The 24,316-nt window shown below is 50.6% G+C and overlaps 1 protein-coding gene across 2 annotated transcripts in view; it reads right to left on the bottom strand.

Annotated features, from left to right (window-relative positions):
* Positions 1 to 9,648: 9,648 nt before the first annotated feature.
* LOC144138153 (uncharacterized) overlaps positions 9,649 to 24,316 on the bottom strand; it is a 32,161-nt gene continuing 17,493 nt past the window's right edge. For both annotated transcript variants that reach the window (XM_077670291.1, XM_077670292.1), the window contains 3 exons: positions 13,865 to 13,940; positions 11,692 to 11,737; positions 9,649 to 10,861 (listed from right to left, as the gene is read on the bottom strand). In XM_077670291.1, the coding sequence (XP_077526417.1) occupies positions 10,188 to 10,861; positions 11,692 to 11,737; positions 13,865 to 13,940 (796 nt within the window). In that variant the 3' untranslated portion in view covers positions 9,649 to 10,187. The remainder of the gene's footprint in view (positions 10,862 to 11,691; positions 11,738 to 13,864; positions 13,941 to 24,316) is intronic.

The raw sequence follows: 24,316 nt of genomic DNA, 5'->3' as shown, positions 1-24,316 counted from the left end.
CCTAAGCTGTTTATGCATCTTATCGGCGACCGACACCAGAAGAAATGGAGGGTACCGGGCAGACTTTATACGTATTGTCTATTTTTGAAACTATCTTCCATGACGTGGGAGCAGGATTTAATCACCGCATTGGTAAAACAATGCCTAGCGATCCCACGTTTAGTCAGCTTCGAGAGCGATGACTGAAAAAGCAGAAACGGTTTTTGGCTACGGGGATCATACTCCCAACAGACGTGATTAGGACCGAACGAAAGCCCAAGGTCGAGAAATTTTATGGACCACTCACTTGGAGTTTCATGTGTCAGAACAAGAGGGGGGAGACACTGTCGAAAATGTGACAGAACACTGGTTACGGTGGACGTGAAACCACTACGCCCACAATCTCCTAGGCTCACTACGCCCACAGCACTACGACCACAGTCTCCTAGACTGTGGGCGTAGTGCTGAAATCATGAAAATTTACAAAAAGCATTTGATGCCGATTCTATCGCGCCAATCTAAAGGACATGGCATCACGAGCCTGTCAGAAGACATTTTATTTGACGCACGCAACTGTGGCAGCAAAAATGTCTTGTGGTTTATAAACTCGCTTGTCCAGGTCCTGTTCGCATTAAACCCGAAGCGCGGAACATTTAAAGGAGACTTTGCCTTGAGACCGATTGTAAAGCGCACCCAAATTTTGAAACTACTTTTAACAAAACAAGGTTCGCGTTAGAGTCGTGCAAATGCGGTACCTTGAAAGTGACGTTACAAGTGATTTCGTCCCTTCCGGCGGCATTAACACCGGCGATGACAGTGTTGTGCTGTGAAGGTGCACTGGGTGTGAAACCCGTGTGTCCTGTAACCGAATTCATGCGGGGAGGAGCCGCGAAGGGATTAGTTACATTTTATAAAATTTATTAATTTGTACTCGTAAGCATGTTCCGCACGGAACTCGTGATGCGCACTAGAACATTTGTCAAGGATGAGAAACGCTTCATAAAGCGAGGCAAAGTATTGCCGTCAGTTTCAAACAAGCATTGTGTAGAGGCGATATAACATCCCGATTTCATAGTGCGGGAGATAGGTTCTTTGTGTGCATGCATGCGCACCGTTCTCAAGCCGGCGTAGCCAGCGATCTCAGGCGCAATGGAAGAGGGGAGTGTAGTCCAGGAAAGTGCTTTAATACCAAAATCTGAAGCAAAAGTATGAGTAAGGTCTGCTTTGGTGTGACGTCTTGGTGGGGCGGGAGTAAGGATTCCTGGAGTCTCGTGCAGGAGGGCACTGCAGGATTGGACGCTGGTTGACTTGGTACGGGAAAAAGAAGCCCTGACTGCTCCAAAGAGTTCCCACGCACCGTCCTCTTCCGGAGGCAGCATCCGAAAAAGAAAAAAAACGAAAGTGAAAACCGGAATCATACTGAAATTGGCCGCTAAAATTACTATTATTCAGCGAAATTTTATTTTCTCGTAATTATTTAACAGTGAAGTTGTAAACATGATGGAATTCCCGTCTGCCGTCAATACATGACCGTTCACAGAAGACGTATGGCTACGCAAACGGCTTTTGTTTTATCAAAATGATCCCGAAACAAGTTACAATTAAGATTATCCGCTAAGAAAAGCTTCCACATTACGCCGAGTTTCATCGACTTTTTGTTATTACGTTGTTCACAGTGCAGTCGTAAATATTGTGGAATTCTCGTCTGCTGTCAATACGTCGGCTTCTGCGGGAGAGAAACGGGTAGCACCGCAGTTATCCCCCAGAATAAAACTGTATCTACCCCAAAATTTCATTCGGATAATTAATTTGGTAGTATCCTGAAACACAAATTACAAATGTGTTCTGTTTTGCCCGCTCCTTGGAGTGCGACACTCAAACTGCGCCCAGCTTTACCGGTCATTCTTCTTTACAGAGTGGGTGGATACGGAATTTTTTTTTCTTGCGTTCCCTTCAGCATAGCAAGAGCTTATCTTATACGAAAAACAGCTCGCAAACGGACGGAACAACAGAAAGGAATGTGCACAACACAAGCGCTTGTGTTGTGCACCTTTTCTGCTGTCCCACCGTTTGCGAGCTGTTTTAGATGCAACGCATCTCATGCTCGCCCCTCTGTCCTTCCTGCGTCTGTCCGGCGTTATCCGCACAGCTGCGCCTCTCCTCCTCCCCTCTCTCCGATAGCGAACACTCCCTCCCAAACACCTGCGGGTTACCCCAGCGCGCTCTGACTCCGTTGCTAGGAGCCGGTGGGCGGCGCTGCGCGCGCTGCGCATGTGCAGTACTCTCTCTCTCCGCGCTCTCCTCTCCTTCGGGCGCTGTGAATATAATGCGGCATGCCGCGCTCCGGCGGTCTCAGTCGACGGTCGTCCGCCCACCTCCCCTTCGCGTGAGAATCCCTGCTATAAGCGTAATCAATACGATGAAAAACGCAATGTAACCCCCCATGAGATGCGTTTCATCACACCAGGGTTCCCGCCAGGGGAGGTTGGCGTACTTTTTTCGTAAGATATGCTTTACCAACAAGCCGACCTTTCAGTTTTGCTTCAAGAACTTGACAGCATATGTAAAATCTAACCACTGCGCGAAGCCACGCCCGAACCACGGCAGTCACGCCGATTGAGACTGGTTGCATTCCGCTGAAGATTTGCTTTTTAGACCACTACGGGAAAACAGCCAAGCATAAAGCGTTAGAAGAGCCCCTGACCAGCCGTAATGATAGCAAAACGCGGCTTATTTCCTGCCGGCCAGCCGGGTGAGCTGACGCACCCTCGCTGTGCTGCGCATTCGACAGCGCGCGCTGACGTGCACATTTTACAAGCTTCGCCACCGCTCGCATGTGTACTTTCGGGGCACCTGTACTCGCACCGCGTTCTGTGCCGAATACTTATTTAGGGATTGAGCGGATGGGTGGAGTGCCAAGTTATGGTGCTGCTGGAAATAAGTTTCCTAGTGACAGCATACGTAACCTTCCGGCTGTCGCGAAGCGGACGTCTGTTGATGTTTTTCCGTTGTTTTGAGTTCTGTGCCCGCAGCCAAGGCTCTTGCTTCCAAGTGCTTTGTGTGAGAACGGTTCGGGCGCGGCGATGCCCTGGCCCCCTTTTTTCTGAGAAACGGCTCCGGCGCGTGTGTTTGCGCTCGGACCGACCGGAGTGCGCGACTGTTGAGGGGAGCGAGCTATCGACCCGTCTCAGGTTACCGCGCCGCAGTGGCGTCTCCGACCCCCCGTTGCGTCTACGCGGGTCGATCTGTGCTCCGAACCCTCGGTCTAGTTCAAACAACCGCCTGTCTTTTCCCCTTTCAAGTTTGTATGCACTACTTTATTCTCACCAGTACTTCTTTTGCCGGAAACGGGCACCTTCGAGTTTGAACTTTGTGTCTTCTGTGATTGGTTCCTTTTTTCTTTCAAAAATGTGGCTGATTGGAGCTGAGAAGCGTCACGCGGATTGGCTGCAGAAAGCCTTATTCCATTAGGTCCGCACGCTCCAGGATGCACTTTTTCCCCCAATACGTCCCCCACCGGACCGCTTGAAGCGAATATAACGCGGCTCCTCCGGCTATTGAGGGCGGCGGGCGACCTGCACCAGGACTCACTTCAGAAACTCTGCCGCCCGTCGTCGTGCCCTCCCGCCGGGAGACCGAGATCCAGTCAGCCATGTCCCGCTAAGTGCTCTTAATGATTTGACTGTCTTTCTCATCTATGCAATAAGTGTAATTGTTTCAAGTTTGTATGTGCTAAATGTCATCAATGTTACCAGTAAATTAAATCAGTTAACTTTAAAACCTCGTCAACGCCTCGACTTTTTCCCTGCGAAAGCATGCCACCGTAGCGGCAAGTGTTGGACCAAATTACGCCGTTACACGGCACCCACGATGGCATGAGGAGGCTTTACAGTTTGAATATGAGCGCTGAAACGTCACTACGCTGAAGCCGACTAGGTCGGCGAGCACAGGACTCAAGACAGCGACACTGAGTGTTGTGCAGTGAACAGTTTAATTTCTGCAACTATAGGCAACACCAGTCCAGGTACGAAGATGTGAACACTGCAGGAAGCATCCGCTGGAGCCACAGGCTTGGGTGCAGGGCACGGCCAAATGAGCTCCTACACGGGACCACGAGAACAGGGAACGAAGCCCAGGAAGAGGATGCCCAATGCGCCGCACGGCCAGGTATACCTGCGAACGAAAAAAGAAGGATGTAAGAAACAACTCCCGAAGCAGCAAACTAGTCAACTCACCGAGAACGGGTTCCAGGGACCACGCCACGCGGGAACACGAGGGAAGCTGGAAGACAATTCAGTCGCACAGTAGCCGACGGAAAAAGCGAAAGAGCTTTATTTGGCTAGAAAACCTATTACAAACAGCGGCGAGCTGAAGACAGCACAGATGTGAGACGTGTACCTGCCTGACCTTGCCTATAGTGAGTGTTTGCGTGAACGTGAACAGAAATGAGACAGTAAGCAAGGAGGGAAACGCTCGGTAGACTGCTGGCAGGCCAGCTGAAAGAACCGAGGACAAAGAAAGCGAGCACTCACCTTTGCCTTCGCTCCAGACAGCGTCGAAAGCGACGAACCGTCGAGCAGGGATCCGTGCTTCTGCGGCGCTAGACGAGTTTGGCGAGAATTCAGAACGCCGTAAGCGTAGAGTACACGTCATGACGTTTACGAATGGTTTACCGTGAAAAAAAAAAAAAAACTTTAGAATGTTACATCATGGTTGCCCAGTACTCACGGCGTTCGGAAAGAAACATTGAGCGTCGCGGAAACCCCGCGAGGGCTTGCGAGCTATCCCTAACGAGGCCGCAACGCATAGGTCCCACATGGGCCATAACGTTGCCGTCCCCGAAACTAAAGGGCCTACGGGCAGCAGCGCAGAGTTCACGCGACCACTGCGCCGCTGCCGCGACAGCTGAAGCCTAACCGCCCATCGCGAGGCTTTCATGACGACAATGCCCCACGAGAAGCGGTGGGCTCACGAGCTAATGCCGCTCCGTTCAAGAGGACGATTTCAAACAGACCAAAGTTATACCTTAGCCCAGCTTCTCATCCTGCACACACTCCCCCTGCGGCTTTCCCACAGAACTCGCCATTTTCACGAGTCGCCGAGGACGCGACGCCAGTGTTGCTCTCGATGGTTCCAAGTGCGCCGAGATGGCCGTCAGGTTTTCCGAACCACGGCCGGGACCACAGTCCGGTTTTCCCAAAGGCACAACACACGCACAGATACAACGCTGTACCCTGCTAAGAAACACACATCCTTCTGAGCAACCAACGCCTCCGCCGGCAGCAAGAAATCATTACAGCCGTCACCACCTGGCGCGGACCCAGAAAGAAATGCCTCCGAGGGCGGTGACCACGGAGCAAGATATTTATCTTGCTCCGTGGCGGTGACGTTGCGCTTCTTATCGGCACATGTGCTACCTGGCGCCACCAAACGTACGCAGCTACGGAATGACCAGCACCCCCTCGTCATCCCTTTTCAGGTGTCCGATGTAGAATTCTTGTAACGACAACAACAACAAAAAAAGATGTGTCACGTCAACCATCGAATCAAATATCAGCAGGCAAAACAGACGGCTTGTTGCTGGAGGATGACAAAGAGAATTTAATGACGCAGCATCACTTATCGCTCGCTCGACTGCTGCGCATTTCGGCGCGCAATTCGCGTTGCCAATCTTTTCAGTCTCCGACGGCGTTTAAATTGTTAAAGGCGATAGCCTTTCTCGGGCTACTTAAACGCAAAAATTTTGGCCTGTCCGTATGTCTGTCTGTCTGTGACCTGATTCAGCCGCCCGGCCTAAGTGAAACAAAATCTGCGCAATAGTCTTATATGCCCACAAGTCAAATAAAGACGCCTCCGTCCTGTATAAATGCTTATACTTGACAACATTGTTGAACAAGAACAAGACATTACGCAAATACAAGGCAGAAAATCAATACATAAGTGATATTTACAGTGTTCTAAAAAATGTATGGATGCTTCCTTTTGGCGAAATGAAGTACTACATCCACTGCAGACAAAAAAAAACACTCCGTCACCCGCTGTCGCCCGCTCCACTATAGCTTCTGGCGGCATTGCAAGAAATCAAGTGGCAACACTTATGAAAGGTTCCAGTAGATAGGTTCCACGTTCTACTTGGATCATACGTTGAGTACGGTAACGTGTTCTATAAACGTCGAAGTAGGGCGCCTCGATTCACGCGCATCTCTGCCGTAAGGCAGTGCAGGCATCGAGGCTCCCGGCGTCGAGCAGTGGAACGCGGTGAATTTAAATTCACTTGAGCAAACCTTTAGCGTGTTTATATCAGGAGGGGCGCGACGGAAGAGGAACAGCATGAGAGGTGAGCGGGAAAGCGAAGGGAGCCATTCACTCGGTAAATGTCAACGAAAGACTATCGTCTTTCGTCGACATTTGCAACCAGAGGAGTAGATACGCAGCAATTTTTTTTACACCGGCGGCCTGCTGAAAAAAAAAACGGAAAGAAACCGTAAAAAACAATTTTAGGCAATGAGTGCTTGGCACGCCTAACAGCACCATGTCTACTAATGTAATTATAGCAAGAATTCATTTTTTATTTGCTAGATGTTAAACGAAACACGTGCTGCCACCAGACGATTGAAGAGCGTGTCGGAACGTTTCTGGTGAAACGTTGAAGCCCAGCACGGGATTTTGTTGCCGCACGGGAAAGAAACTATGTTTTGCTATCATCACTGCTTTAAGGCTCTTGTAATGCTTTATGCAAGGCTTTGATTGCCGGCGTGGTCGGACAAGTTGAACTTCGGCGGAACTCCACCACTTTCAATCTGCGCGACTGCCGTAGTTCGCGCGTGGCTTTGCGCTGTGGTTAAATTTGACATATGACCCCCCCCCCACACACACACACTGCTTTTTGTAGTAAGAACATTTACTCTTGTCTCTTTCTCTCTCTTACACATATGTTGTCAAGCTCTTACTTCAGTGAGGGGAACGCAAGAAAAAAAATTCGGTGTCCTTCCAGTCTGCGAAGAAGGATGACCCACGAAGCTGGGCGCAGTCCAAGGAATGGACGAAACAGAACACGTTTCTAATTTGCTGGTGAGGATACTTGGATAATTGATTACTTGAATGAAACTTGGAAGGACTCCAGTTTCTTTCTAGGGGGAAACATGGTGCTGTCCGTTTTCTTCCCGTAGACGCCCTTATATTGACAGTAAACGGGGATTGCACAATATTTGCAACTTAACAGGGAGCTCAGAATTTAAAAAAATGTAGATGAAACTTTGTGTACTGTTATAGCCGCCTCATTGGCCAATTCTCATTAACTTGTCTCGGGATAGTTTCGATTCAACAAAAGTTGCAGCCGTTTTCTATAATCATGCTCCCTCCGTAGGCACCCGTGTACTGACAGCAGACGGGAATTCTGTAACATTACCCGCCGCGGTGGCTCAGTGGATAAGGCGTTGTGCTGGTGAGAACGAGGACGCGCGTTCTATTCCCGGCCGCGGTTGCCGCTTTTCTGATGGAGGCGAAAAGCGAAAACGCCGGTATATTCGAGATTTCGGCGCACGTTAAAGATCTCCAGGTGGTCAAAATTAATCCGGAGCCCTCCACTACGGCGCGCCTCATCGCCTGCGTTGCGTCGGCGCGTTAACCCTACAATCAATTCTGTAACGTTTACAGTTTAACTGCCGTAATTGTGAACTAACTAGAGAAGTACAACAACTCTGCCTAACAAAAGAGTCGTCGTTTTGTTTCTCTTTGCCGGAGAATATCCGTCGCATTTGCCACTTCTAGCCACACATTTGCATTCTCATACTATCACTAATAGTCACAAAAACACCCGATTAACTGCATACACTGCAGCTAGCAGCCCCCTTGGTGGCATCGAAAACTTTGTTTTGAACTCTCACGCAAAGACAACGCAGTCACCTATTCTTGATTTGCTTTTCAAAGTGTGAATAGCACTTCATTAATGCATGTGAATGTTGTATTATTAAATATATGTAAACGTTTCATTACAACATAAGTTGGAATGTTGTCCTGGGTAATATTGATGAGAACTGATAATTCACACTTTTGATAATCCAAACAAAAACTTCGGGTACCTTCGAGTTTGAATTATCGCGCGTTTACGGTATATGAGCTTTGACTGGTTATACACCAACATGATTGTAAGTTTTATTTCAGCCGCTGTTACGGGCAATTATCGGTAAATAACACGAAGCCGCCGCTCGTAAGCAATTGCAACAACATCACTAAAACAGCGCGAGAGAAAGGCGTATACGGTTACCTGCTAGGATAAAACTAACCCTTTGAAGTTTCATTGAGCTACTTAACCCCGAAGCATGCTGAATGGCGTAGGAAACGCACCGCAATAGCTTTGGAGGCTTCGCGGGTTCGATTCCCGGCCGCGGCGGCCGCTTTTCTGATGGAGGCGAAAAGCAAAAACGCCCGTGTGTACGAGATTTCGGCACACGATAAAGATCCCCAGGTGGTCAAAATTAATCCGGAGCCCTCCACTACGGCGCGCCTCATCGCCTGCGTTGCGTCGGCGCGTTAAAACCCGCAATCAATCAATCAACTTTGGAGGCTGAGACAGCTTAGTAGAAGTAACGAGCCCCACCGTGTCCCAAGTTTTGAACTGAGGTCTCCTCATAGGTAACGTTATCTTCGCATGTTTCGTACCCACATCGTGGTGTTTGAAATTGCTTCTAACGTCCCACACAACTCAACGTTTACCTCCCCCCCCCCCTTCCCCTGAATCAACGCTGAGTCACCACACATTTCCTGTTTCGATGGCTCACGCACGCGGCGATGAGTTATCGGGCCCTACGGTGGTGGCGTGGGTACCGCCTACCGTGCACAGCGCCTGCCATTGCCATCAGCAGGCAATGTTGTACTGAAATGTGCGAGACTGGTAACGAGGTCGTTTACCGCCGCCGCAGGCGATATGAGCAGCTCTTAATATCTCTCATTTCCCAGTCCAGAACAGTACTGCACAGTTCGCGTGCCGTCCAAAACTCCTGGCGCAATAGAAGGTCTAGCTGCTTGGGAGCAGCTCGTAGTAGCAGAAAGCGACAAATAAAACTGTTTGTCTGCAGTTTCGACGGCGATAAGGAACGGCAGATGTTTTAAACAATCGCATATCTCCTAATGGCTTCAATTTTTGAAAGGCTGTGTCTAGAGTGCCGTCCGACGGTACCATAAGCACTCCACTAAAGTGACGTCCATCGGCATTTCGATGAAAAAATGCCGCGTTTGGCACTACTTGTAACCTAAGTAACCTAACCTAACCTAACATGCGTAAACGAAACGAAGTGACAAAATTATTTGAAACTCCAAAAACTAATCGAAGACATCGAAATATAATTAACTTGAGAACGCAGAAAAAATCAAAGGTAGCGCAAGCCGGACTCAAAACACCGACTTCAGTAGCAGGAACCTAAGACGGAACCTCCACACCATAACGGCAGACGCTGTGGCTAGTATCATCCCAGCCTTAAATATTCGAATGTTCTCGGACGGCACTTCAGCCATGCCTGGAACGCTGAGCTGGAGTGCCGTCGGACGGCACTCTAGACACTGCATTTCAGTGAAATCTGCTTCGATACATGGCTATGTTAATACAAAAGCGGAAGCCGCAGGACATTCCGAATAGGCATTAGCTGTAATAAAGAGTAACCGGTGGCAAAACACTGGGCTTTATTTAGTGACCAAACAGCACTCATGCTACAGTACACAGATGGGACGAATGTTGAGGACTTTCTAGGGAAGAGACGAGAGAAGGGACAAGGTAGAGTATTCACTTGCAGTTGTGGCCTTCGAACGCTCAATGAACACGACAGGAAATAGGAATACGCATTCCATAAATAGTACAGAAAGAAATGAAGGAAGCGCCACGATGTGAACACAACCCATGAATGATCCCACTAGAAAACCCGCACAGAGGAACCACCACCAAAAACTTAAGACGCACACAAACGTTTCGCGATAGACAATACTCACGACAGAAAATAACAGGGGAATACGCAACAAACAAAAACCATGCACACCGAGGGAACATATTGTCACGTGTGTAACTGCGACCTCTTCGTGAAGTGTAAAACGAAGGGGCGAAAAAGGGCCTGAAGGTGTCGCAGTTTCACACTTGACAATATTCAGCAATCAGTGCAACGAAATGCCAAAGACCAGCTCCTCTCGACATCAACTTGTGCGACGTGGTGCAACTCGGATCACACGTCCGCCGATGGAGCGCCAGGCGGAGGACCGTCGCCGCCTTCAGCGCCCTCACTCTCCTGCGACGCCAGTCCGCGCAGGTAGTACTCCTCCTCCTGCTGAACCACCCACGAGCGGATCTCGAACGTGTGCGCCTGGTACGTCTCCCCGTCCTTGCGCAGGAAGCAGTCGCCGTCCGACAGGGTGTACACCGTGCGGGGCACCCCGTGGACGTGCACCTCGACCACGTACCAGAACACCTCCTTCCGGGACTCCAACTTGGACCACAGCGCGGGAACAAATTCGACGCGGACGCTGGTCGAGGTCGGGTGGGGCCGAAGGTTGCCCACCATGAAGTCGATGCCGCGCCGCAGGGCGTCCCTTTCCTCCAGGCTCAGGGGCACGCCGCGGACGTGGCCGTCGGGGCTGATGCCGTAGAACACGGTGCAGGGCTTCCACATGTTCAGGAAGGAGCAGGTCACCCGGGCCAGGGAGCGCGCCGACGCCGCCTTCATGTTGTTCACGGCCCGAAGTTCCCGGGTGTCGGTGCAGCGGAGCGCAAGCAGCGCACCCCGCAGGTAGAAGCGCCCGGTGGAGGGCGCCGCTGGAGGTCCGCCGCCTGGTACCAAAGAAGGCTGCTGCGCCGCGTCTCCCTCGCTAGGCGGCGCCTGGCTCGGGACAACGGCCGAAACTGCAGCGTCAGCATGCACTTGGGTCAGACAAGTGTCACCAGAAAAGGTTTCAGAGTGTTGCCACTCTTTTCTCCATTGTTCCGTGCCGCCGCCAAGGTCATTGTTCAGTTCGCATCACGTGACATCTGTTTACACTGCGTTGGTTCATGGTCACCGCCATTTTGTTGTTCATGCATTTTCTGTCTGTCAATTGTGGTAGTCTCAGCTTGTCCTCGCAGCTCTACGGCTGCGCGCGCGACGGGCGTTCTTCCGAACGCGAATCAAAGATAACGCGCTTCGCAGCATTTCAGCTGCATAATTGTGTTAGAAGATGCCGTGTTGCTGCGTCTTCGGCAGTGTTGTTTACAAATCACCTCGTCAAATTTAGTGGTGAGGCCGCAGAAGCGCCAATCTGGCAACACTGATAAACGCCGAAATGGCCGCCGTTGCTCATTTGTGCGGCTCAGTGACGGTACTCTCTATCTTATCTAATGACACTAAATCAGAGTAGTTACTGCGTGCGCTTCTGTAGACGGCGGGGAGCGAAACGTTCCTCGTTGCAACGGACGTCAAGATTTCCAAACCAGTGCAACACTTACGGCATTGCGGGATAAAATTATAGTGGGCAGTAAAACCCGGCAATTTCTTTTTGGGCTGGTAAACGGAGGTGCTTCTGAGCGACTGCGGTTTATTCGCTTTTAGTGACAGTGCGCAAAATTGAATGAAACAAAACTTAAATAACATAAATGTATCACCACTAGAGCGTGGCGTGCAAACTGTGCACTACCACAAGCACCCTGGAGCGCTGAACGCATACGCTACACTGATTTTGAAGAAATCACATACGTACCCCCGTGCTGCTGGACGGGCGCGCTTGTATCGGCTGGGGAGGCTTGCTGAAAGGGAAAAGAAGTGACATAAGAAATTAAAAAAAAGGAATCAATTGAAATACACTGCCGCCTGATTGTGGCACATATTCACAGCCGCCTACCGCAAGGTGATACGACCTACACCGAAGGCTGGTGACGATGGTACAGTCATGCTATTGCAGCGATTTTAGGGGCGGAGTACCTTAAGACCGCACAATGTCCGTCCGCGTCCATGCGCATAGCATTTACAATCGCAAAAAATCACACAGGCACCGGCACCGGCAGGATTCGAGCCCGTGTCCGGCAGACCAGACAGAGCTAGTGTCAGTCGTCTTACCCATTGGGCTACGACCCGAGAGTTAGTGCCCGTGAGTCAAACGGCTTACTCCCTCGCCTGTAACGGTGCGGAGTACCTTAGGACCTCCCAGTGTCCGTCCGCGTCCATTCGTGCGCACACCACCATCAAGCGAAATTCGATTTGAGCCGTGAGTTGCAGCTTCATTTATGGAATAATCAAGGTGCAACTCACGGCTCAAATCGAATGACGGTCGGGGTGCAAATCGGATGTCACTCAGGACGCAACTTGGATCTCATTTCGAGTCCCCGTACACCGCACCCTCGCCATCATCCACGGAGTGGAGATGCTGCCATTTTTTCACACAGCATGTAAACGGCAATACAAAGACGTAAAAACGACACTTTGCTGCGTTATAACTAAAATTTGTTGCACGAACATTTTATACCTGGAAAGCCCAAACATTACCAGTGTGCTTCTAAAAGCTCCCTTTTTATTTCTCTGGAATTGACAGGTGACTTTCTCTTGCGCTTGTTGCGCCGCGAGACATGGCCTCACACTGCGGTCATAAGCCCAGAGGGCTTCCATAGCACTTTGCTGAGCCGTCGAAATCGCGTAACGCTGCAGGGCGTCAACTGCGTCAGCCCCTTCGAGGTTGCTTGGGTCTCCACCGTCCTCGGGGTCGCTGTCTTTGATGAGCCTCCTTCCGAGTTTCCCCACCCAGTCCTACACAACGGAGTCGTATGTCACTTCCTCGGTAGGGACGATGCCGGAGTCGACGTAGAGCAAGTCTTCTAAAGAGGTGCATCAGGAACGACCTCGTCACTTTACAGGCGCCTGGATGCTCCTTCAATGCTGGCTTGATCGCCTTCCTCGGCATATCCAAACGCATGGGCAGTGAACGAAGCCTCTTCAAAGGACTCCGCACCACCGTGTTTTTCAGGAGCACTCCTCGAACTCGGCTTCCAGAATTAGCCCTATATGACTTACCCTGATGTTCTCATGATGCGGAGTATAAATCGACAAAGCGCGAAACATTAGCACGTCTTCCGCGCCTTCCCACCAGCCGGTGCAGCGGGATGACACAATGTCCTCATAAAATATCAAAATGAGGGCGGGTGCTCTCAACGCAATTTCGCTACTACTCTCACTTGCTAGAAGTTTAAACGGATTACGTGGAGGTGGAGACAGACAGACAGACAGACAGACAGGCAGACAGACAGACAGACAGACAGACAGACAGACAGACAGACAGGCAAACTTTAATGGGAGTTGGAGCGCGCATATTTGTGGTCGAGGTCTTCAGTACAACAACTTCGCTGGTGCGGCTGGCTGTCTTCTCCCCTTCCGCCAGCAATAGCTGCGTATAGGGACAAAAGCTGGCCAGCATAAGTGCCCCTGCTGGCGTGAGGGGTTGGGAATGGGGGAACGTCTGGATTTTGGTGGCACTCCCGGACAATACTGCAGTGTGGCTGGGGCTTGGCAGTGAATACAGAGGGGACCATAGGGAGAATGATAGATGACATGCAAGCGTCTTGCGTGTGGGTATGTGTTGGTCTGTAGCAGTCTATGGAAATTACCCCACATACCAGATGTTTCCCACACTAGCCCGCACGCTTAAGGTCTCATCTCCTCGCAATGCCTTAGTTCGGGTTTACCGAAGCACTCCTAAGTGGGTTACCATCGATTCGCACCAAAACCGCGGCTGGAGGCTGGAATTTCGCAAGATCACCGACCGGTGCGTGTTTAAATCATCGGACCACTCGTGTTTGTTTCACGTATGCGTCAAAGCAAATCGCGATAACACCACCATTGGTTTCGAGGGCAGCTGAACCTGGAGTAGATTCATTGGCACTTACGTTCTCCCACTTTTCACCCGTCATGGCTCCCAGCTTTTCGGGCGTCATGGCAACCAGCTTGCGCTGCGCAGAGGGCCTAGGAGAAAAAAAGAAACGGTGTTATGCGCTCAGCACGCTGTTATCGCGACTCATAAGAGTACGTCACAATGTGCACAGCTCCGAAAAAAGTAGCACGTTACCTCAGCAGTGCCATATCTCGTAAAAATTTGGTGACTAAAAATACTACTCCAAGGATTCGCACCGTACCTTTTACTTTTCAGTAGACACTAAAGACTGAAGAAAGTTTCACCTTTCCTGAAAGATAACAGTTCTCGTAGAGATAGAATAAAGGTCATTCCAGATGCTTTCAGTGCGTCCTCTATTACCGAAGGAATTGATTCGATTGGATTGATTGATTGATTGATCAATCGATCGTTTGATTGATTGATTGATTGATTGATTGATTGATTGATTGATTGATTGATTGATTGATTGATTGATTGATTGATTGATTGATTGATTGATTGTAGGGTTTAAAGTGCCCACACAACGCAAGAAATAAGGTGCGCCGTAGTGGAGGGATCCAGATTTATTTTGTCCACCTGGGGATCTTTAACGTGCGCCGAAATCTCGTACACAGGGGCGTTTTTGCTTTTAGCCTACACCAGAAAAGCGGCCGCCGCGGCCGGGAATCGAACCCGTGGCCACCGAAGGAATTGGTTTCCTCCGCACGAAAATCCTAGTGCTTATTTCGCCACCTGGCCTTTCATGGCCAGCCAGATCCGACCCTCCAGGACGGGGCAGGGCAGTAAGACCTGCCACCTCTCATGTGGGTGAGTGTGGGGATGATGGGATGAGGGGCAGAGGAGGGAGGCATGCGTCTCTGGCTAAACCTGCACTCTCGTAGCGTGCGCGTGACAGGGCCTAAGCTATGACACACTGTACAGTCGTCAAAACTGCTAACAACAACTCGCGACCGCGTGGCTTTCGTTACGCGCAGCGCAGCCTGCTGATAGCCACCGGCGTGACCAGCGAGATTAGGGGACGGCGCTGCGGCAGCTAGGCATGCGGAAGCTATTGACGATGCTTCCTTGTTTTGGGGGACAGGTTCGACGCGGAAAGTTCCTCAGCACGACCGCCGCCAACGCCTGTATTAAACATTATCTGGCGCTGATAACCAGTGCAGTTTCGTTTTTGCCTTTGGTAAGGTTCCCATGTAAAAAAAAGTTGAATGCTGGCCGGGCATGCCCATACAAAATGTAAGCATAAGTTGATGCAGCTTTATGTGCTTGCGCATGCGTGCTAAAACTTCACCGCGCCAATAACAAGGCAATTATTATTGAGTCAATTTCTGAGTCAACGCTTATGTTTACTCCTTTTTTGCACAACCTACGTTACAATGGCTGTGCCCGACCCACATTACACTTCTATTTATACCGGAACCATACCAAAACCAAGAACACGACTGTACTGATTATCCGCGTAAGATAACATTTAATATAGGCTTTATCGGCGGTCGTGGTGAGGGACTTTCGGCGTCGAACTTTTCCCCCAAAAACATGGAAGCATCGGCAATTGCTTTCACATGCCAAACCGCCGCAACTCCGGCACCTAGGGCCCTATTCTCGACTGCACAAATTGCCGGATTCAGGCAATTTTCCGGAAGTCTTTTCTGATTGGCTTTCACTTTTGGTCACGTGCTTCCCGTTGACAAAGCGGTTGTGTGTGCTGTCGTCATTTTGACGTTTCATGTCGTCTACGGACACCAGTTCTAAAGTTTGCCTTATTTGTCGTTACTAAAGGCACATAATTTTTGGCCGGCAATGAAAAACCAGACTAAATGCAGCGGACATGACAACGTAAGCCTGTCTTTGCTATTCAACAACAATACTGCTTGTAATACACACCCCCTCTGTGATTGGCTGAGAAGGCGTGACGTAATTTAAACAGTTGGCGGGAACGATTACGTCATGCATTGGCAACTTCAGCCTGCGTAAAAGTGACGTAATGCTATGTAACAGCTTGAAAATGGCGGCTGTTTTTGTCGCAAAATACAAGCAAAATAGGGCACAATATTGCCCCGGCTTACGGCGCCGCGAAATGTGCGGCAATTTGCAGCAGGCGCAGTTTCGCATGCACGCTGTTTAAAGCATGTTTCCTATCGAAACAAATTATAGTTTCAACTGCTTCCAAGCCAGCAATCATGGAACATACAAATAACATGCAGTATTTTTCTTTTATGTTTGGCAATGAAATAAAAATTATTTGTTTGGCGTAACCGCAACATAAGAGGGCAGTACAAGCCTCTCCATGACAAAGAGAACCCAATGCATGGCATTTGTCCATACTTGTCCTAGTAAGCCATCTTTACTCCATGTAGTAAGCTGTTGGGTCACATGATCGAACTCAAGAGAAAAATAACAATGAAAAGTGACTATTTAGTTCATTACAGCACTGATTGCAGACGAGCTTGACGAATGAGTGAATCGGCGACATCGGTGCGCTCCGCGGTTATCAGGCGTAGCGCTTCGCTGCTCTTATGTGTCATAGAAGCGATGGTCGCGGCCGTCTTTTTCTGTGATCACGCCATAAACTTGTAACATAGCAGCAGACGATGGCGTGGCGGCGGTGGCGGCAGGGAAGGTGATAACGCAACAAAGCTTGCATTGAAGCAGAGAGCCCAGCTATGTTAATAAAAGCGATTGAAAGAAATAAATAGATACGGTAAAAAAATTGTGTGATGTTCTTTAGCTCGACATCCACCTTTCGCTCGCTTTTGGATCAACGTTACTCGATCGCCTTGTGGTGTTGGCGCCAAATTTCACCTCCAGAAATGTGTTTTTCTTGTCAGCCTCAGCTACCGTCTTAATTTTTATAGTACGTGCCAAGTGTTTTTATATCTTTCTTGCACAATATTTGATACCTTGGTAGCGATCTTTATGAGTGACTCGTCAAATTACACTGCACGTCGTCATAGCTATAGGTGCAGCACGTCACTGACTGCTTACGTCGTGCTTACGCAAAAAAACATGGGCGAAATGCCGGCAATTTGTGCAGTCGAGAATAGGGCCCCTAATCTCGCTGGTCACGCCGGTGGCTATCAGCAGGCTGAGCTCCACGTATCGGAAGCCACGCGTTCGCGCGTTGTTGTTAACAGTTTTGACCTAGGTACATGCTTATTTTTGGTTTGGGAACGTTCGGTTTGGTGCTCGTAGGGGCGGACAGGACCCCGGCTGTATTTGCGTGTACGTGATTGTTCTTCCCTCGTGGGGTTTGCTTGTGCTGCCGGGAACCGCACGTCCTCTCTGTTCTAAAAATGTGCTATAATTTCTTGAATAAAGGTGAGAGAAGCGCGAAAGCTAAAAGTGCGTCCAGCATTCGCTGAAGGTGCGTCCGATTGGTTGTCAAACCTTAAGATACTCAAATCACGAACGAGGAACGAAGCAACGCGACTATTGTTCCCGCACCAAGTAAACGCAACTACGAACGATATAAATGTACACCGATACGTGGTTAATGAGATAAAGGTATACTATTGTACTTCTTCCGGATGATCGATGCGTGACTGGAAGCCCGGTTTCACAGTGAAAGCCACAGTGGAGGCCCGGTTTAACGCACGCGCATTGTGTCCAGAGACCGTATCAGAGGTTATCAGTCGACCAACCGGTCTATGGGGAAATACATTAGTTTTTGGACTGAACTCCATTGATCCCACTAAAAAGCTTCCGCTTTAAAATGGCTGTATCGGTTCGTTTTAAATGCAGAGCATTTCTTTAACTCACAATGTCACCCGTCCGTTGGCGATCGGCGTCCGCAGCCAGCCAGCACGTGCGCCCCTCCCCCGCTCCTCCTCGCTCTCAACAACAGGTGCGGGCGCGCATGCGCGTGCTCCGGCGCTGAAAGAGGCGTTGCAGCAGCAGGTGCTACCTCCTCGCCCTCTACTGCGCGCGCTACGAATATAAAGCGGGTATCGGCGCGGCTCACACCATTCTACTCCTGCGCTCTGTTCTGCTTACTCTCGAGTTTGGTCGTCGTCGAAGTTCATAAGCGATGGAAGCAACACCTTCAACCAGTACCGCGACGCGAGCCAACGTCAGCGTTGCAGTACCAGTTCAAGACATCGTGCCATCCTCTTCATCGACGGCGGCAGAAGACAAAGCGGCGAGAAGGCGCGCTGCCGACGCCGAACTTCGTGCACGAGAAGCCGTTACGTACTTACGTCTCTCGTCTCTCTCTCTCTCTCTATCTCTCTCTCTCGTCTCGCAACTCAACTACCCAACCCCTACGACAACAACAACTACAACTACCACAACCTACGCCACGTGACCACCCCCAATGCTCTGCATTTACTCGTGTCCCTCGCGCGGGGGCATGCGACGGAGGTTTTTTTCGCCTCCTCTACGGTCATGGCCCTTCAGGGCAACGCTTGGTCTTGCTGGTAAACAAACCCCCCGTTGCCATTCACCACAGAATTGCCCGGGATCCACACTAGTCCTATCTGTCCTTTTGGACGTTGTTCGTGTTTTAGGCCCAAATTTTAAAACCTTCCTTACCTTCCCCCTTTCCTCACCTTACTGAAGGAGCCCTTCATGCTCCCTTACAGTGAGGCGACCTTGCAGCTCCGATTCTCATTTTTAAAGCCTCCCTCAACCTTCCTTACCAAAGGGCGCCCTTACTCCCGTCAAGGAAGACATTCGTGCACATGGGTGCGAGGGTAAGCGCAATTTGTTCTTAAAATGTGCCTTCATTAGCCGTGATAGGCATGTAATTTGTCGTGTTTTACATTTATACGGGCATATATATTTAATGTTTGCTTATTGCGCAGTTCTTGAAACAAGTTGTACCGGTCGGTTACTGCAGTTGCTTGTAAGTCAAATCTAGTCTGGCAACAGTCTCACGTTGATTTTTGTCAACATCGTATTTAGCGTCGAAACGTGCGAGCCAACGTTTTGTGCGAGCGTAGCGCCAGTGTAACCATGCCCGGGAAAATGTATTACACAGAAGAAAAAAAAAAGAACTTCTCCAAGAACTGGTACGAAAATACAAAAACTTTGTAGAGTGCAACAAGAGCAACGCCATGTCGCTGCAAGCGAAACCTAAAGTGTGGAAGCGACTTTGCGACGAATACAACAGCATGCCCAACGTGTGCCCGCGTGATGTAAAACAACTCCGCGTCATAAGCGTTTCCTCTTTGTTGCGTTTGGTAGCCGACGTACTTTGGGAACAGGCGCAAGCACACCGCCTGCGTAACTTCCCAGAGCCCATTGCTGACTGTGGGCTGCGAAACGTTGACGAGGTCGCCGACCAGCGTCAACCGTCAAAAGAAGTTCCAAGTGCGATAAAGTAGGTGTTAGTGCGATGAAAAATTGTGCTAGGGATCGTTATCAGCGCTTATTTAAAGGCGGCGATCAGATATGCTTACACTACGCTGACCGGCCGCGCAGGTTCGCTGGTCCGACCGGTCATCGCGGCGCGCGGTGCGCCGAGCGGCCGATAGATGGCGGTACCTGCTCGGAAGCATCGAAACATGCTACGGCACATGGGCTACGGCAGATGTCTCGATCACCGATCTCTCAAACGGCAATAATAGCTGAAATAAACTTTCACATGCGAGAAAGGGGATGGTACTGTGGTGAAAAGTTGTGTAAGGTATTGTCATTCGCAGTTGCACAAATAGCGGCGATCAAATATCCGCCCCGATGCTAGCGGTAGCGGAATGAAAACTCGTCGTCGCTGTACAGCTCCATCGGGTTGAGGCGGTCTCGCGGCTGCCTCATCGTGAGCGACGGATATCTGTACACGTCGCCGCACATGAAGTCGTCCACCCGCAGGCAAAACAGTGCAAAGTCCGCCCAGCTGTCGTACGAAGCAATAAACTCGGACGCCATAGCCGTCGCGTTCCTCCCGCAGCACCGCCGGACGGAGCTCCCAGCGTTCCGCGCGGCCTAACGAGGCGTGTGCCAAGTGCTGCGGAGAAGTGTGCGTCCAGTTGAAAGAGCGGGGTAAGGTCGCATCAAGGTAGCCTGCGAGCGACCTTACAGTAAGGAGACATCAAGGGAGCGTTTCGTAAGGAAGCCTCAGTAGGGAACGTTCCAAAATTGAACTAAGGCCTCCTTGCGAGTTCTAAGGCGACCTTAGTAAGGTAAGGAAGGTTTTAAAATTTGGGCCTTAGCCCCGCAGTGTGAATTATAGCACTCAGGCAGACTGGACGCTTTTGTACGCTTGCTGCGAATCCGTAAACCACTTGCGTCTGGCAAGGAAGGAGAGGGCCAGTGGAATAGCCAGCTCCTGTTCCTCTTCAACGTCCTTGATTTCTGCCGGTGCGCACTTCAGTAGCTTCTGCACAGCTGTCACCGTTTCGGTTGTCAGGTTCGTCCCTTTCTTCTTAGAGCCGTCCGTGAAGACGACGCCTTCGTCTTCCGCCGGCTGCCTGTGAAAATCCGGGGCTCTAGTCTGCCGTCCCCCGCCACGGCGCACTGGGTTCTGTTGAATGCTTACGCAAGCTTGCTGGACCTGGCCGTTCCCCAACGTTTGATTAGGCTTTTTAATGCCAAGTAGTATACCTCTACCAGCCAAGCAAATTTTTGTGTCCGCGACAGCAGAAAACGCCAGGCTAAATGAAAGAAATTTAGGGCACCGGCAGGAATCGAACTTCGAGCCGAATAGAGAAACGGAGCGACAGCCCGTCGTCTTGCCGACTAAGTTGTGCCCGCACGAGGAGACGGGGAGACAGACGGTGTACTTAACGAGCCCAGTGGCGGGTCCACCACCTGCGCTCACTCAAAGCCTCGTGGGAAGTGCCAATCGCATAACGTGCGATAACGGCATTCACGTGGTTTGGATTATCACCCAACGGAACAGCGTCTGGGGAAAGTGTCAGGGCCCTGGCGGCGACACGTGAAACAAGAGTGAGTGGGAGGCAGTGAGAGAGCCACAGCCGAACGTGCCGCCCTCCTCCTCCTCGCCCTTCGCCAGTAGCTCCTCTTCACTTTCTGCCGTCGCTGCAGCTTTCGGTCACTCGGTTATGCGGAAGCCGCCCCGCAAAACCCAGGTAACGGCTGCCAGAGACGTTGGTTTCACTTTTAGCCACGTGAGTGAATTCAAGTGACACCGCATGGGTAATCGTTGTAGGTGTCGTTTACAGCTTCGCAGTCCAATAGAGCCAATTGTTTTTGCATACATTCGTGGACCATCACAAACAGGTTGCAGAGTCATCCCTCGTGAGGTATTCTCTTAAAGTGCTTGGATCACGTTGGCTCACATCAGCCCCGGCGCTCTACGGACATGCCCATGCCCCCAGCCAGTTACGTGCCGTGAGCACAGCAGGCGATGACGACGGCACGTCTCCAAGGGCATTCAACGTTTTTTAGCCGCATTGGCGGGAACAGTGCTCCGGACCGTTGCTCATCCAGCTCATAATCGTCATCAGTGAGGGAATGGACATGATCACAGCGTCGTCGCTTCACTTATCTTCACCCTACTTTTCTACGCTGCCCACTCGACCGGTGGGCTAAGTCATGAGGAGAGATGCGGCACAGCGCCTGACGGGGTCGACGCGAAGACGAGAAAGCGGAAACATGCGCGTAGCCCTGCCCTCTTGCTCTCATGGCCACCCCGTTAACAACCACCCTTCACAGGCGCGAGCGCCCTCTGCTGGTTCATTTCGAACACTCCTATTGTTTCGAGCAACCTTTAAAGGCACCACCCTGTCCGGCCTCAGTAGCCCAATGGGGCGAACGACTGGTGCTGGAGCGGACGGCCTGGCTTTGGGCCCTCGCAACGGAACATTTTTTAGATCCATGATTTTTTTCCTGTAAAATGTTCTTGAAGCGCAATTCTAGGCTATATTTTTTGTAAATAAGCGTGGTTTGGTGTTTTAGGTGGGTTTACGGGCGGGGTGCGGCATCTCAACAAGTTTAACGTCCTGCATCGCACCGAAAGTGTGATGATCTATCTGCCCTGGAACGAAATGTCCTTTCGTCAGTGCACGCTGTGCACGTCCTGTTATACCTAGTTAGCGCCGCCCATCAGTAAGCTGGCGCAATTTTCTTGATCAACTGCAGAAAGAGCTTGCATTTCAACCTGCCTGGCCTAACGGGTAGCGTCGCGTCTTCTAACGCTAACATGACGATGATGCCCTCGCAGCGTTGGCACGTACCCACACTGAGGGATTGGCCAGGGCTGAAATGTCGACTGCGTCCCCGTTGGAGCTTATAGATTTAATTTTTGTCCCTGAGCAACTCCACGTCTTCATTTTTATTGGCAGCGCTCACTTAGATCTTATGATTCTAGAGTGTTGTCTGACGGTACAATATACGCTCCACTAAAGTGACGTCCACCGGCGTAACAATGATAAAGTGCCGTGCCTGGCACTACTTCGCTCTACATTACCGTAACGTAAGGTAAACTAAACTAGCATAACCTAACGAACAAAAAAAAGCGTTTAAAACGACGAAAACTAGCCTAAGCCATGAAAATTATAATTAAAATTAACCCAGTGTCTAGAAATCCGTCCGACGGCACTCTAGCTCAGCGCTGTAGACATGGCTAGAGTGCCGTCCGACGACATTTTAAGACTAAGCTAGCACAGCCGAAAGCGTCCGTCGTTGTAATGCAGAGGATCCTTCTTAGCTCCGTGATCCTAAGAACGATGGTTCGACGCCAGTTATCGCTTCTTTTTTAACCTTTACACTGAACTATATTTTTCATGGCTTAGATTAGCTTTTGGTGTTTTAAATGATTGCTTTCTGCTGTTCTCTCACGTCATTTTACGATAGTTTAGAATATGGTACCTTGCTCTACGTTAGGTAGAGCGCTGTAGTGCCAGACGCGGATTTTTGCTTTACAAAGCGCCGGTGGACGTCGACATACGTCGGACGGCACTGTAGAAACAGCCTTCCTTAAATCGTTTTAGTATCGTTTAAGTCGGTTTAGGTGAGGAGTGGAGCCTATGTCGCCACGGTAACGGAATATCGCGGGTGGATGGGCTGACACGAGAAGTGTACGTTGGCACATAAAGCGCGAGGCACATGGACGACCGGTGCATGCGACTCGCATGCTACTGATCGCTGCAACTGATCGTTAGGACCAGATTTGGCGTCGTTCGCTGGTCGGAGGCGGCTCACGACCTGCGACTGGCAAGCCAGATGCAGTCGTGCCATCGTTGCGATCGTCGTGCGGCCACAGCCAATGCCAGCCGGAAGGTAATGAAACTGTTTGGGCGTGTTGATTCATACTTCAAACAAAAACAGCGCTCAAGACAAGACAGAAAGAAGGAAGCTGTGTATGTAGCCTCCTCCTTTCTGTCCCGTCTTGAGCGCTGTTTTTAGATGCGACACATCTCTTGCTCTCGGGTATGTCCCTCCAGCGTCGTCACGGCGTCCGCACACCACCTGCGCATGCGCAAACTCTCCTCCGTTCTTCTCGCCAACAGCTGTGTGCAACGCGCTCGCTCTGTCTCATAATAACAGGTGCGCGCGCTTCGCTGACGCTTCTCTCTCGCATTTGCTCTCGCTGCGCATGCGGAACTCTGCTCCGTTCGTCTCCTCTCCTTCAAGTGCTGTATATAAAGCGGTGAGCGCGCTGCGCCAGTTCAGTCAAGTGCGTTCGCTTGACTGCGCTTGACTTTGCTTGTGCTTCGCTTGACGACGACGACTCCGTTGCTTCTTCCGATGTAGTGCGATGGAAGCAACAGTCCCGTCAGCGAGTGGTTTGACATAATCGAGTACCAGCGTCAATCCAAACGCTGATGGCAACGTTACTTCAACTGAAGACAAGGCTGCGAAGCGACGGGCACGTGACGCTGAACGTTTCACGCGATTTAGAGAATCAACCCAACGGAAACGCCAATTGAACCCCCCGATGCGTCGTATCACATCAGGGTTCCCTCGCGAGAAGATGGGCGTAATTTTATTGTTTGAAGCCCGAAGGTGCCACACCATAAAGTTTCTTTCAAAGTCCGCAGGAGGCGCCAGTGGCAATACCGAGTATTTTGTGGGGTGCAACTCTCCGCCGCCGCTGCCGCCGACCCGTGCGCTCTCCGCCTGGTCGATATACAGTCAAAACCGGCTATAACGAACCCGGATAGAGCGAATTATGCTATATATCGAACAAAAATATTTCAGTTACGGAAATACATGGGCAACACATTCCTTATAACGAAGTTCACATCCGATATATCGTACTGGGCGCGCCTAAAATGGCCGCCGAAATGCATGGTCTCGGAGCGGTGATTGAGATGTGGATTGGCCGTGACCACGGAGCAAGAGTTGCGGCTGAGACATTGCGCCTCGCACGGAGCGACGTGACGCCCAACACTTTCCGTTTCCGACGCGCGGGACTCACGACGGAACCCGCGCAGTCAGCGAGTCCGGACCAAGACAGCAGCATCGGTGAACTGTGGGAAGAGCTCTCCCAAGTTCCCGATGATGTCGCGAGTGAAAGCCGTCCGACGCTTTAATGAAGCGCTTTCGG

Source organism: Haemaphysalis longicornis, unplaced genomic scaffold (genome assembly GCF_048455015.1).
Source record: "Haemaphysalis longicornis isolate Haplotype H1 unplaced genomic scaffold, Haemaphysalis longicornis Haplotype H1 scaffold_5, whole genome shotgun sequence".
In the NCBI taxonomy this organism is placed as follows: Eukaryota; Metazoa; Arthropoda; class Arachnida; order Ixodida; family Ixodidae; genus Haemaphysalis; species Haemaphysalis longicornis.
The sequence above is the reverse complement of the archived record's forward strand: the minus strand, read 5'-3'. Positions and strand labels throughout refer to the sequence as shown.